Here is a 15,141-nt window from a genome sequence, read left to right as displayed (position 1 = left end):
TTCCCATATGATAAGCTGCTACTGAAATTATTTGGTTGATAGATTAATGAGGGTGGTTAGAGGAAAATAAAAACAAGTAGGAATGTAAAAACTGTGAAATGCAGGTCAGCACTGTGTAAAAATCCGAGCAGATTGGGCAGTATTGGTGGAGAGGGAAAAAATGAGCTAATATTATCAATGGATAACCTATAAAGCATATATTGTACAAAATATATCCAAACATATGTAACATATATCCAAACATATGTAACATATCCAAACATATGTAACATATCCAAACTGATATCACAAGTAAATGCAACTAACAGCAAAATTATTAAATTGTTGTATCAAATAGTGAAATAATAGATGGATTTGGTTGAACTATGTGAAATTCCTCACACTTATTAATAATTTTAAGAAGAGCAGTAAAACAAAGGAAACATTTGAAATATCAATTCCAGAGTCACCCAGCGTCCTGATATTTATGTTAACTATTTAATTTTACTTATTTATTTTGAGAATAAATGAACCATTTCATGATCAAATATAATCATTAACAACATGTTAAACTTCAATATTGAATAGTTAAAAAGCTTTATTTTTATTTTAAGGTTTCAGTAAGCAGCTTGCATGCTGAATACTACATTTTTTAAAAAAGAACACTGCACAAGTTGTATGGAATATGATCTTACTTTACTTTAGAGTGATATTTTGTCACAGTATATTAGTATGTTTATTATACTAAATAATGTATTTGTATATTATTTGCATATTTAAACATTTCAACAAGAAAGATTTAATAAAAGGAAAGATATCCAGACTAAAGGATGCAGCAAATGTAGTTTCCACATACATAACTTTCCATCAATTCGCAAGTTCCAACTAGGATCATAGTTTCTCTTCCACTGCACAGATTGAGCCTTTAACTGTCAGCTTATCTTTCATGGCATCATCAGTAAGAAAGGTATCCATTTTATATTTCGACTTCCACTCCCATCCTCTTCGGATACTACCCAATCTTTTTGCGAGACATGGGAACAGAAATATTGTTTTGCATAGCAAAACAACAACAGGCAAAAAAACTGCAATTATAAATGTTGGTGGTGTATACCAGACGAAGTACTTGAGCTCCACCCATTTTCTCCAAGCATACACCAGCGCATGAAGGGTACATAGGAATAATGCACAATATCCCATCTTTGACTGTAACACAGACATGGTGTAAAAATGTTAATGTTTGCTTAAACACAATTTGCTATAATCAAGAGTGAGTTTTATCCATATTCTACACTAAGTCACAAGTAAATAATTTTACAAGGACAATTATATCAGGAATAAAATGAGCACCTTCTCCAAATATATATATTTATATATACACACACATCTAAAATCCGGAAAGCTCCAAAATCCATCAAGTGGGGAGAGAGATGGCAGTGCAAGTTGGGTGGGCGGCGAAGGGGAGAAACCAGCAGCGCGAGTTGAGCGTGAGAGGGGGAGAGACCTGGGGGGGGGGCGGGAGAGATGGCAGCACAACTGGAAGGGGGTGGGGGTGGATACGCAGCACAATTCAGGTGGGCTTAAATCTAGCTTTCCGAAATTCAGAACACACTGTCCCCCAAGGGTTCCATGTATATATATTATGTGTGTGTGTGTGTGTGTGTGTGTGTGTGTGTGTGTGTGTGTGTGTTTATATATATACACACACACACACACACACATATATATATATATCTATACATACACACATATAGTATATAAGCACATCACACACATACATATATTCTGCATAATTAAACCTATAAGTTGTCAAATAAATTTGGATCTAAAACTGTGCATTTATTTGATCTGCTGGAAATTTATGACCATTAGTTGATTTGATGGGTAGATAAACAAATATGTAAAGTGGAACCCCGATTTAACGCAAATTCGGAAATAATGTGATGATTCATTGGACCACTTAATGACCACGTTCCATTCTTTGAGATGCGACATTAAGTGAGCCCATTTTAAAAGATACAGTACCAGATACGGCTACCCTGTGGTGCAGCGGATGTTTAGTAGTAGTGTGTCTAAATGATTGAGTGCAGTTATGTTTATCTTGATGGGGAATTCATCACATTGATGGTTGGTGGTGAGTGTTGCTATGAATGGGGGAGGGGGTTGGGCGATGGGGGTTGAGTCCTGCTGCGAACAGTGTGGGTTGGGTTTCTGCCACGATCGATGTGTGTATATATTGTACAGTGAAACCCCGATTTAGCACGACCCCGCTTTTTCACACAATGATTTTTTTATAACAGGATTCCACTGTACAATGATTTGTTTTTATGTTACCAGCATAAAATCTCTATGTTCAATTATCAAACGATGTTTGCCCATGGATATAATTTTATCCTCTGCATTATAATTTTTCTCCATCAGTCACTAGAGATTCACAAAGTTTGCAAACAAAAATCTCCTTCTGACTTCTGAGGAACATTAGTTTTCCCACTTCCCTAGAACTCTCTTTGTAATGAGAGATTTGATAGGGTGATATATCATCCAAAATATGGGTTCTCTGAATGACTAACGTACTTTACAAAAATGTAAAGACATTTTATATTTGTTAGAGGTACCTGTATACATTTGAATTCTCTCCAATTTAAAGTGATGGAAGGAACTGAAGTCACAGCCAATATAGCAAGAATTGCGAGACCCAAAATTCCTAAGGAAACATAAATTTCCATTCTCCAGACATCATCTTCAACCCAGGCATTTTCTTTGTTTTCTTTCACCTATTGTGCAAACAATTATAAATCACATACTAATAATGCCTCATCTAGATATAATGTTAGCAGACTTTTTTCCCCCCTGTTCTTCCAAAAACATTGCATTGCAAAACCTTACGAAGAGTACTGTTAATAAATTCATGTTTTTTTTTAAAGACTCTCATCTTAAATTCTTCGCCACAGAATCAGGTACTAACATTGCATGACTGGAGGTAACTAAACTTGTAAACAATCAAGGAATGAAAAAAAATTGACAAATGCTCAAATCTGAAATGACAACAAAGACATTAAGTCTAGAAGACTACAGCTGGATACTTTGTAAGCTTCGTCAGTCTTCTTTAGAGCACAATATATCTGAATTTTTTTTCCTCTAGAATCTAGACAGTTGGATGAGACATTTCCCTACATAGCTGTAGGTACTTGGAGCCAGTTACTCAGCAGCCACAGATGCTTCTCTAATCTATCTTTTGGTAGTTGATGTGCCAGCATCTGACTAGCACCTCCTTGGTTGATGGTGTGCATTGTTTTATTACTCAGCAACATGACAATGTAGGGATCCTGGAAAGAAGGCACAAAAGTAAGGCTGTAGTGAGGAAAGACTCATTGCTTGCACATTAAGCAGCTTTCAGGTCAGGGAAGAGGAATGAGGGATGACAGTATTGCCATGATCGGCGGTCTCAGCTCCACCATTATTCGCGGATTTTGTGGCAGCTACACCAATAAAAGGGCAGCAATCTGCTCTCCAGATCATGGAGCCTTCAGGATTACATTCATTCTCGCTGATTTAGCCTCTTGGAGCTATAGTGCATAGGGATGAAGATTCAGCATGGAAACAGGCCTTACAGTCATTGAATGCAAGCCAACCATCAGCCATCTATTAGCAATATGTTAATACCATTTTTGTTCTGCCCACATACTCATCCACAGCCCCCAGAATCTAACACTTACCTTACACGCTAGAGCAATGCACAGTGGTCATTGAAGGTACTAATCTGTTTATCTTTGGGTTGTGAGGAAACCAGCGCATCCAGAGGATGCAGGGAGAATGTGCAATCGCACACTCTGATAGCACCAGAGTTCAGGATTGAACCTGTGAGGCAGTAGGTCGACTAGATGTGCCAACTTGTCACTCTCTAGTGCCAGTTGTGTGCTATTCTCTCTTGAGTGGGAGGGAAGGTGCTCATGAGTGATCTCAGTTGATGCATCTGCCTTAATTGGAAAGCTAGCAGTGTAGAATCTATGAAGTGTGGGCATGAGGCATGAATTAATGGTGAGGAGGGGAATTTGAATATATTATTGATGATTGATAAAGATCAATGATGTTTGAAAATGGGATGAACTGCATGCCGTGGGATTAAACATTGCACATGAAGTGGTAGCAAGCCCATGTGCTGGGGCTATGTTTCTTAGTATTCATCTTATTTGCAGCCTTCTTGCATTACAGTGGACTATTGAGGACTTTATGCTCCCTTTGGAAAAAGGGGTTCTTCTCTCTATCTCATTGATTTCAGAATATTAGAGTGTCGATGCTGGAATCTGACATAAAATACAGTGTGCAGCAGGGACAATCTGCATCTGTGGGAGAAAAAGAATGGTCATTATTTTGGTTCAGAACCCTTCAAGTCTTGATGAAGGGATCCTATCTGAGTATTTGACGATTCTTTTACCCTCATTGATGTTGCTCCACTCATTGGTTTCCTCCAGATTTTTTCCCCTCCAGAAGGACAGTGATCCATGATCATATTTTGTCAAGGATGTTGTGGGTGGGTATGGGGTGAAGGCAGTAGAATGGTGTTGAGAGGAAACATTACTGCAGCCATGATTCTAAATTTAAGACATTTAGATGTACAGCATGGTAACAGGCCTTTTTGGCCCACGAACCCATGTCGTCAAATTAACCTAGAACCCCCAGTATATTTCTCAGCATGCGGGGAAAAACCCACAGGAAGAACATACAAACTCCTTACAGACAGCGCAGGATTCAAACCCGGGTCCAGATCATGGGTGCTGTAACATCGTTACCACTAACCACCAAACTAACCATGCCACCCTATTTATTATGATGGAACAGACTTGATGGGCCAAATGGCTTAATTCTGTTCCTTTATCTTATATGTCAATTTTCAAAAATGTATCAAGAATCAGTAGCTTAATAGGAAAAAAATAATAAATTATAAATGAGAGAAGAAAAGGATTTTAAATGGTTACATAGATTATAAGAATGTGGGATGCAGTATTCCCTTAGCATTGATACTTAGGGGACACTGCATACTTCAATATATGTTCTCATCCAAGTTAACACATTGGCAAACTCCTAAAAAGGTGGAGTTTTTTAAACATGTTTACTTGGATGGGATATTGATGGAAATGCCCTCACTCAGTAGCAGAACAGTTCAAGAGGAAAACTCCTGTTCATAAAGAAATGTCACCATCCAAGAGCTAAATTTTAATGCAAGCCAGAATTTTAATGCAATAATCTTAAACAAGAAATTGATAGCCATACATTCTTCATATATGAATGGACGTTGCAGAAGGAAAGAAATATAGTGGTGGTGACTGTTGATGCACTGCCCAAGTGCTAGAGATTAGTCCACAGAGACAGATCTATGACATATATCACTGAAATAAGCCCTTCAGCTCTCTTCACTACATATTTGCTTTACACTAATCCAACACTTTTATTCTCCCCACATTCCTGTTAATTCCCTCAATCCTACCACTCATCTTCTGGGATAACATTTTCGGCGACACTAGGTATTATTCTATTTAGGAGAATCCTAGCGAAGATTTTGACTGCAAATAATGCCTAGTGTCGCCGAAAATGTTCTCCCAGAATCACAGTGCGGCTTTCACGCAAACAGAGGAACTACTGACATGGTCTTTGCCCTCAGACAGCTCCAAGAAAAGTACAGAGATCAAAACAAAGGACTCTACATCACCTTTGTTGACCTCACCAAAGCCTTCGACACCGTGAGTAGGAAAGGGCTTTGGCAAATACTAGAGCGCCTCGGATGCCCCCCAAAGTTCCTCAACATGGTTATCCAACTGCACGAAAACCAACAAGGTCGGGTCAGATACAGCAATGAGCTCTCTGAACCCTTCTCCATTAACAATGGTGTGAAGCAAGGCTGCGTTCTCGTACCAACCCTCTTTTCAATCTTCTTCAGCATGATGCTGAAACAAGCCTTGAAAGACCTCAACAATGAAGACGCTGTTTACATCCGGTACCGCACGGATGGCAGTCTCTTCAATCTGAGGCACCTGCAATCTCACACCAAGACACAAGAGCAACTTGTCCGTGAACTACTCTTTGCAGACGATGCCGCTTTAGTTGCCCATTCAGAGCCAGCTCTTCAGCGCTTGACGTCCTGTTTTACGGAAACTGCCAAAATGTTTGGCCTGGAAGTCAGCCTGAAGAAAACTGAGGTCCTCCATCAGCCAGCTCCCCAACATGACTACCAGCCCCCCCACATCTCCATCGGGCACACAAAACTCAAAACGGTCAATCAGTTTACCTATGTCAGCTGCACCATTTCATCGGATGCAAGGATCGACAACGAGATAGACAACAGACTCGCCAAGGCAAATAGCGCCTTTGGAAGACTACACAAAAGAGTCTGGAAAAACAAACAACTGAAAAACCACAAAGATTAGCGTATACAGAGCCGTTCTCATACAGCAGCTGTTCGGCTCCGAATCATGGGTCCTCTACCGGCATCACCTACGGCTCCTAGAATGCTTCCACCAGCGTTGTCTCTGCTCCATCCTCAACATTCATTGGAGCGACTTCATCACCAACATTGAAGTACTCGAGATGGCAGAGGCCGACAGCATCAAATCCACGCTGCTGAAGATCCAACTGCGCTGAGTAGGTCACATCTCCAGAATGGAGGACCATCGCCTTCCCAAGATCGTATTATATGGCGAGCTCTCCACTGGCCACTGAGATAGAGGTGCATCAAAGAAGAGGTACACGGACTGCCTAAAGAAATCTCTTGGTGCCTGCCACATTGACCACCGCCAGTGGGCTGATATCGCCTCAAACCGTGCATCTTGGCGCCTCACAGTTCGGCGGGCAGCAACATCCTTTGAAGAAGACCACAGATCCCACCTCACTGACAAAAGACAAAGGAGGAAAAACCCAACACCCAACCCCAACCAACCAATTTTCCCTTGCAACCACTGCAACCGTGTCTGCCTGTCCCGCATCGGACTTGTCAGCCACAAACGAGCCTGCAGCTGACGTGGACATTACCCCTCCATTAATCTTCGTCTGTGAAGCCAAGCCAAAGAAGAAGACCACTCATCTACATACCAAGGTTAATTTACAGTGACCAATCAATGTTACAACAGACAGGAAGATAAGTCTTTAGCCATAAGGGCGAAGAACCTCAGTCTTTACAGATGGGTGTTTTCCCTGCTTGAAAGTTCCTTATAGCAGAGCATTTTGGTCACATAATGATGGTTCACAAAGGTCAGTAAGATTGCCTAGGCAATACAGTATTTACAAATACAATCCTTAAGGTGATGAATGCATTTAGTGTTTAGTCATGTGAACAGAAGAAATTTATAGTACAAGTAAGAGATGGTTTTGGCAGTAAATCAAATATGTAAGGAACAACAATGAAAACTGCTGCAGATTGTCTGAAAAATGTATGTTTATTCTAAGTGTTTGAGGGCTTCAGTTTGTCCACGTGTAGTTGCGCAGGTTTCTAGAACTTGACCAGGCACACAGTTTCATTATACAGTAGCACTATCAAATTAATGGCAGTAATAACATACTATGGTTTTCCATACATTAGTCCATGCATTGTGGCCACTGTGAAATTACACACCACACCCCGTCATGCCTCTCCATGTCTATCTGTGGAAGAGTCTGCGATTCCTACACTTGGTTCATCAATCGCCCCAGACCTAGAAAGCTGGAGTTGAAGCCTGAAGAGACAGCTGCTGTTATTAATCTTCATGGGAGCAGACCCTAAGACTTATCTAATGTAATTAGGGAAAGTATGTTGATGAAACAAAGCAAACAAAGAATACTATAATAAAAAAATCTCAATCAATTCAAATGAAATATCTGAGGGAATTTTAAAAAAATTTAAAAATGAACAAATTGAAAGTGTGTATTTGGTTAAATGATGTTCATGATCTATTCACAACCAGTTCATATGATTATGTGTAGGAAACATGATTTAAGCTTTTTTTGTGACCATATGGTTAATACTAACATAGACACATGATTTTGAAATGGAAACCAACACGTCAATGGAACAAGATGATTAAAGAAACAATCATGTTTTTGTAAAAGCTTGTGGAAACATGAAGGATGATTGATGGACTGGAAATTGTAACACACCGATAAAAATACTTTAGCTGGCAGGTTGTAGTGACACTGCAAATTATGTCCAAAGTTTTCTTCTGCAAGAAATGTTTTGGCACACAAGTCCCAAAGCATTGTGTACAATAGTACATGTCACACATATTCAAACTTGCACAAAGGGCCTTTTATCCACAGCTCCTGCATTGTGGGGATTATGGAGGAAATCAGCTGGTCAGTAAAATGAAGATGTAGGGAAAGAGATGTAGAGTAAAGAATTGGGACAGAGAGTGGATCATGGAGAATAGGAGAAAGGAGTTCAAGAGTGGGGAGAAGATCAGGGAGAGAATGGGTTGGTTAGTAAGATGTTGGATGATGGACAGGATTTAAGAGCATGAGGAAGGAATACATTTGACAGTATGGGTGCGGAGAAAGACAATAGGATGGAAGAGTGTTAGGATGATTGAGAAGACACTCAATAGTCCTGAGGGTCTTCAGAGCACAAAGTGGAAATTGGGGAGGGGGAGGGAGGGTGGAAGCAGGTGGTTGATATAAATCACCAAGAAAAATATTCCTCAAGACTGTAAGAAACAACAGGATTGTGAATATGGCTTAAACCATCTCACATTCATCACAAGTATCCTCTCCCCTCCACTGACTGCAGTTAAACTCCTGCTGCCTTGGAAAAGCAGCCAATGTGCTAAAATACTCCTCCCATCCCAACCATATTCTTTTCACTGCCATCCTGTCAGGAAGATGCACGAATGTGATGTCATTGGGAGCTGAATGTCCAAGGATACACGGTGCTTTAGAAGGATCGCCAGGTAGGCAGAGGGGGTGGTGTGGCTCTGCTGGTAAGCAACAATATTACATCATTGGAAATAAAAGGGACAAAGTATCAAAAGAGGTAGAATTCTTATGGGTTGAGTAAAGAAATGGTAAAGGTAAAAGAATACTAATGGAAATTACTGTATATATAGACTTCCAAACTGCAGCCAGGATGTGGACTACAAACTATAACTGGAAATAGATAAAGCACATCAAAAGGAGAACATTACAATAATCATGGAGGATTTTAACATGAAAGTGGATTGGGAAAGTTTGGTCAGTATGGGAATTTGAAGTGATACTATTGACTCTTCAGTTAAATTTCAAAAAACATGGAAGCCATTTATTCAATATTTTCATATGATCTAAGTTGATCCTTTCCGATTACTTTCCAACATTTTTTTTGTGTGAGTGCAGAGGAGCAGAATTAACCACAAAATAAATGTTTAACCACTGAATCATGGTAGCCCAGCTTTTGTTTTGTAATAAAATTTGATTCCTTTTCCTGTTTGGCTTTTAAGAGTCTGGGAGGCTCAGTTTACATAGGTTGCTCGATGTCTATGTTCGTATTTGTTAACTGTTGTTCATGCAATCCTGATCTCTTTGTATCATTCTTATGTTTATTAATCTGAAATTTAATAAGAAGATTGAAAAAGAAAGGTTGGTGTGGGAAGGAAGAGAGAGAGAGAGAGAGAGAGAGAGAGAGAGAGAGAGAGAGAGAGAGAGAGAGAGAGATTGTGGAATGCGTATGGGATGCTTTTTTGGAGCAGTGTATTGATAAGCCCACCAGGGAATTAGTTGTTCTGAATTGGGTGCTGTGTAATGAAGCAGAGGTGATTAGAGAGCTTAAGGTAAACTTTATAAGATCCATAATAGGCATAAACAGGCAACTACATTCCTATAACTGTGTAAATGAATATGTTATTGCAATATTTGGTTGCTTTCTGTGAGTGGCCTGGCACTACATCCACATTAGATATTAAACTGTCTACATGGAGCAGAAATGCATTCCATTCCCTAGGAAAGCAAGAGCCTTCATTTTAATGAGAATTCACAAATCTGCAGCATCTAACAAATTCAACATCCTAACTTTGCATTTGCTCTTACCTGCTGATAAGCCCAGTTCAGCAATTTATACCGATACGATCTTCTCATAGGATAGCACAGACTGAAGAATGCATGTAGGACAGCATAAAAGAAGCCGAGGAGTCCAAGTTGCTTCCGTCCTAACATCCAGTGGGATAGCCATTGAGGAAACTGTCTATACTTAGTACCAAAATAAAGCTGGAAGGTGGCAGCCAAAATTCCTGGCAAATAAACTAAAGCCAAAAGTGTGATGGCAACTACTGGCAAAACTTTGTTCAAGACCAAAATTGGAATCTTATAAAATACTTTTTTGTTTTCAGACATATAGGGGTGAATGACATCTCTAAGTAAAGTGTAAACAAAAACAATTACGGACATGACCCCAGCCAGCTTGAGAGGAAAACGCCAGTGAGGGAAAAGGTCCAGTTGTCTATCCAGTTGTGATGGATATTCAAAGTTATCAAATGGAATCTGATTATGCGATGCCAAATTTCCTGTTGATATTCTGGGATTCTGCAAAACAAATTAATTAGTCAACAAAACAAGCAGAAGAATATAGCTTGCATACTGGTATTGTACAGTTAAAATACTCCATTCACTTTCTCCAAAGCAAAGGTGTACCCATCTTATGGGCCCAAGCCATGCTTGTCTTTATTCAGAATGCTTGGAACAATCTTTGTTTCAGTTTTACTGCAGCCCATTCCCCTAATATATTTTTCTAATACAATGAAGATTAGTTCTGTGCCTTCATTTGAACCATACTCAAAAAGTCATCACTTGCTGCCAATTTCCACATTGCACTCAGCTTCACATGGTCAACATTGGAGTCTTCTTCCTATCAGGATATTTCCATCTCCCTTTCTGGAGATAGACTAGGCACCAACATCTACCACAAAGTAAATGTTAGCTTGTTCATTGTTTAAAAATGATTTACCAGGATGTTGCCTAGATTAGAATGTGTTAATTGCAAGGTATTGTAATAGTTGGATAGATTGATTATTTTCTCTGGAGTCAGAGGTTGAAAGTTGACTTGATAGAAGGATAAATAAAATTATGAATGGGATGGATAGATAGAGTCTTTTTCTGAGGTGATAGGTTTTAGATGAGAGAGGAAAAGTTTAAAGGAGTAGTGTAAGGCAATTTTCTTTTGCATAGAGATGTCCTCTGGAATAAGCTGCCAGTGGAGGTGGTAGAACCAGATATAACCAGATATAGTCACAGGCAGGAGAAAGAGAGTGATGCAAATCATGATTAGTTTAGATAACCATAATGGTTAAAACAGATGTTGTGGGCCAAGTGTCTGTTCCGATGCTGTATTGTTGAATATTCTACATCCTATGTAAATAAAAATATAACTTGATGGATTATTTTAAATACCATTATAAGAAGATGGATTATTTTAGTTATGAAAAATGACAGTTCTTATTGTTGATCTAATTTGTAAGAGAATAATATAGTGAAACATACACTTATAGTATAATTAGTTCATATCTGCAATAAAGCTACAATAAAATACAACACTACCATTGTGTTCAGAACTCAAGGATTAGATAATGGCACGTTTCTTCGGCAATTTCAGGTTTAAAAGGAATTCGTACAGAAAGTATCAGGAAGGCTTGTTTTGAGCTCATTTATCGAAGTAAAATAAATTCAAATTTCCTTTCATCCATATCCAAATATTGATCATTCTTGATTTTGTTTCAAAAATCTGATCAAAATTGCTTATCAGCAGTTTTATGTTTGCCACTTGTTCTACATATTTGGGATTAGTCATAAACTATGGCATGTTGTCTTGGATTAAATTTAAACTACAAGTGTACTGAATTTGAGAACATTAAGACAGCAACCACTGAGCATACGCCCTCATGAGATCTCATAGTTCTATTCCAGCAATGTCCAAGAATAAGAATGGAAATTTAATTCCTGTTGGTATATTAGACAACAAACAGGAAAACAAAACTATTGCATTCATCTCATCATGCAGATGTTTTCTCCTAAGTGTACATTACATTTTCCTTCTCTAAAATGAATAGATTAAAATAAATAGTGGAAAGCACATGTTCGGCAAAATTATTTATTGACCTAACCAGAGCTCTTTGGGGAAATTTGCTGAATTATGCTGACAAAAGAATCCGCCTTCCTGATTGCATTTAGAGCTCAACTACATAGTGCCATCTTCTTTCCTAAGCACATCTTTGGTTTCAATAGTGAATCCTTCTCTGGCTTGTGTGAGACTTCCGTCTCATCTCAAACTTAGGTGCTACAGCATGCAGGCACAGGTCATAGGATGGAACAGGGCCTTTAACCCAACTTATGCATATCAACCTATTTGGCATTCAGGGCTAATCTCATTTTCTTGCATTTGTGTCATATCCTTCCTATCTATACGTCTGACCAAGTGTCTTCTGAATGTCAAAATTAGTCCTGTTTCGATAGCTTCCCAGGTAGCTTGTTCCAGATATGGATTATCTTTTGAGCGAAAAAGTTTCTGTTCAGGTCCCTTTTAAATCTCTCTCCCTTTGTTTAAACCCATGCCCTATGGATCTAGAATCATCTATCCTGTACAAAGACTGACCATTGATATTATCCATGCCCTCATAATTTTATAAACCTCTATAAGGTCATCCCTCAGTTTCCTACTATCTAGGGAATGAAGACCCCAACCTCTCCAAATACTCCCTATAATTCAAGCCATCCTTGTGATTCTCTTCTTCAATACTGTAGTCCTTTCTTTTAATTTAGACATACAGCACAGTAAAAGGCCCTTTTGGCCCACAAGCCCCTGCTGCTTAATTACACCCAATTGACCTACTACTCCCCTGGTACATTTTGAACAGTGGAAAGAAACCAGAGAAAGCCTGTGCAAACATGGGGTTTAACTGGAACGACACAGACTATTCTAAATGTGATCTCCAAAGCCTTGTGCAGCTGAATAAATAAGGGCCAAATATGGTACTCAATACACCCACCCAATGAAGGCAAGTGTGCCAAATGTATTCTTCGCTACCTTGTCCACCGGAGTTGTCACTATTATGAAACTAGCTCAGGCAGGCAACTTGGTCAAGTTGGGCCAAAGGTTCTGTCATCATGTCCCATAACTTCATGACTCTGGAACTGTCTCCCATGAAGGATTGTGGAGCCAGAGTCCTGAGAATAATTAAAGGTACCGTATATGTCATTTTATAGGATGACTCATGTATAGGACAACCCAGAATTTCCACCTAAAATGTTGGTTTTGAGCAATAGCTTTCGAATAAGATGACTGCAGCCCCTCCCCCCAACCACACCCCCCCCCCCCCCCAAAAAATCTGGCACTTACTGCTGACCAGTGGATACTGTTAAAAACAAATCACAATATTTTTTTAAACTTTATTTATTAATTCAAAGTACAGATAATAAGTAACATATATAACAATATTTTAATAACAAATTATAATTTAAAGGTTTAAATTTTATTTGCATATTTTAAAATAAACCACCATTGTCTCTTGTAATAGGCCATTTAAAGGCTGTACAGAGCAGACAGCAGTCAGACTGGGTGGATGGACTCAGCGGAGGAAACGCTGAGACTTCGCCAATATCTCATGGGGCATGTGCAAGATTGCTTCGGTGCTGGCGGGAAGATGGCAGTGGTGTTGAGATTTCATCGTCAAGGTAAGAATTTTAAACTCTTTGTATAGGATGACCCTGATTTCAAGGATCATTCTATACAATGGTTTATACAGAAATCAACAAATTGAAAATAAAATCTCAATTGAGGGTTATCAGGAACTGGCGATAAAGAGGAGATGAGTTTGGAGGCAGATCAGTCATGATCATATGGAATGGCAGTATGGTTTGAGGAGAGTGGTATTCTCCATTTCCTATTTTCTTCTGATCTTATGAAAATGTTTAAATTTTAACGGAATCAGATCAGAGTCTACAGGCTTAGTGCAGCAAAGTGGCTTTGAGGTAAAAACAATCAGCTGGTGGTACTGAATGACAGAACAGGCATGCCCTGCTGACTGGTCTCCTGTTGATACTCCTCCTTTTTTTATTTGCCTGCATTGATCCCATATCTTTGGATTCTAAAAATATCTAAAAGTCCATCAACCTGACTCCACAGCCCTTCCAGGCAAAGAACTGCAGTTTCACTCCGCTCCGATTTGTTGAGGGAGACTGTTTGAATGTCAACATTTCTATTCAGGAGAATTAACCTCAGCCAGTGTGAATCAGCCCAGTGGTTTCATGTTAATTATCATCTGGTAATAATTACAACTTTAAAAAAAATTAAGTCACCTAAGAAAAAATTAAATGCCCGCCTTCAATATTAAAAAAAAATGACACTAATATTTACCAAACTTCCAGTGAACACACTAATGAATCGAGATATATACTCTCTTACCATTCTTGGGTCATCCCCATCACTTGTAGACAACTCCATGGTACACGTTTCATCTCCTTTAGGAGGGTCAGGGCAAGCATTCTCAACATCCATTGAAAGTCACTGTTAGCCCCTGGAAAAATCAATTAAAAAACTATGTCTAGCATGGCAGGTTCCAGCACAAAGTCAAACTCAGAATCATCCTTTTTGATTTTGGTCCAAGAGAGAGAGGAAGATCTCGATTAGGAGATGCAATTGGGACCAAAGATCACGCCCCCCAGCCGAACCGTGTGTGCGCCTCGCCCCCCGTCCCCGTCGCTCCCCTTCTCGCCTCTGCCCAGGCGTAAACCAGCGTCGTTGTCCGGCGGAAGAGAGCAGAAAGGAACAGGGAGAGCCAAGTCGAATTACCAAAGTGTTGTCAGCTCGATCCTACAGATGACTGAGGCAGGGGAGGTAACCCAAGCCCAAGTCAGTTCCGAGTTTCCTCGTCTGGCGTAAAACAAAGCCAGTGTCCGTTCATCTCATGCCTCGGCCGGTCACTTTCTCCAAACCCCGCCCTTCCACTCCTTCATTGGCTCACATTCCCGTCAATAACACCCTACCCCCCCCCCCCCGCCCACCCCACCCCAAATTTCAAGGTGATGGGATATTTTCCTGCGGCGTCGGAGACCGCAGACACCTGAGAAATCCCGAGGTCTTGAAATGCAAGCCGAAATTTCCCCCCTTCGACCAGAAATAAATGGGAATAATGAGATCGCAAGTTAAACACGATGCTGCCTTCTTGCTTTGTTTCAAGTTGC

The 15,141-nt window shown here is 39.7% G+C and overlaps 1 protein-coding gene across 1 annotated transcript; it reads right to left on the bottom strand.

Annotated features, from left to right (window-relative positions):
- Window positions 1-607: 607 nt before the first annotated feature.
- Window positions 608-14,893, bottom strand: LOC138753521 (STEAP1 protein-like). The gene is made up of 5 exons (XM_069916643.1): window positions 14,750-14,893; window positions 14,363-14,474; window positions 10,000-10,491; window positions 2,595-2,753; window positions 608-1,185 (listed from the first exon to the last, which is right to left on the bottom strand). Exons 2-5 carry the CDS (start codon window positions 14,453-14,455, stop codon window positions 871-873), a joined length of 1,059 nt encoding a protein of 352 aa, XP_069772744.1. The 5' UTR covers window positions 14,456-14,474; window positions 14,750-14,893; the 3' UTR covers window positions 608-870.
- Between the last annotated feature and the right edge of the window lie 248 nt (window positions 14,894-15,141).

The sequence above is a fragment of the Narcine bancroftii genome, chromosome 1 (assembly GCF_036971445.1).
Source record: "Narcine bancroftii isolate sNarBan1 chromosome 1, sNarBan1.hap1, whole genome shotgun sequence".
NCBI classification, from domain to species: Eukaryota; Metazoa; Chordata; class Chondrichthyes; order Torpediniformes; family Narcinidae; genus Narcine; species Narcine bancroftii.
This window is presented reverse-complemented; position numbering and strand designations above follow the sequence as displayed.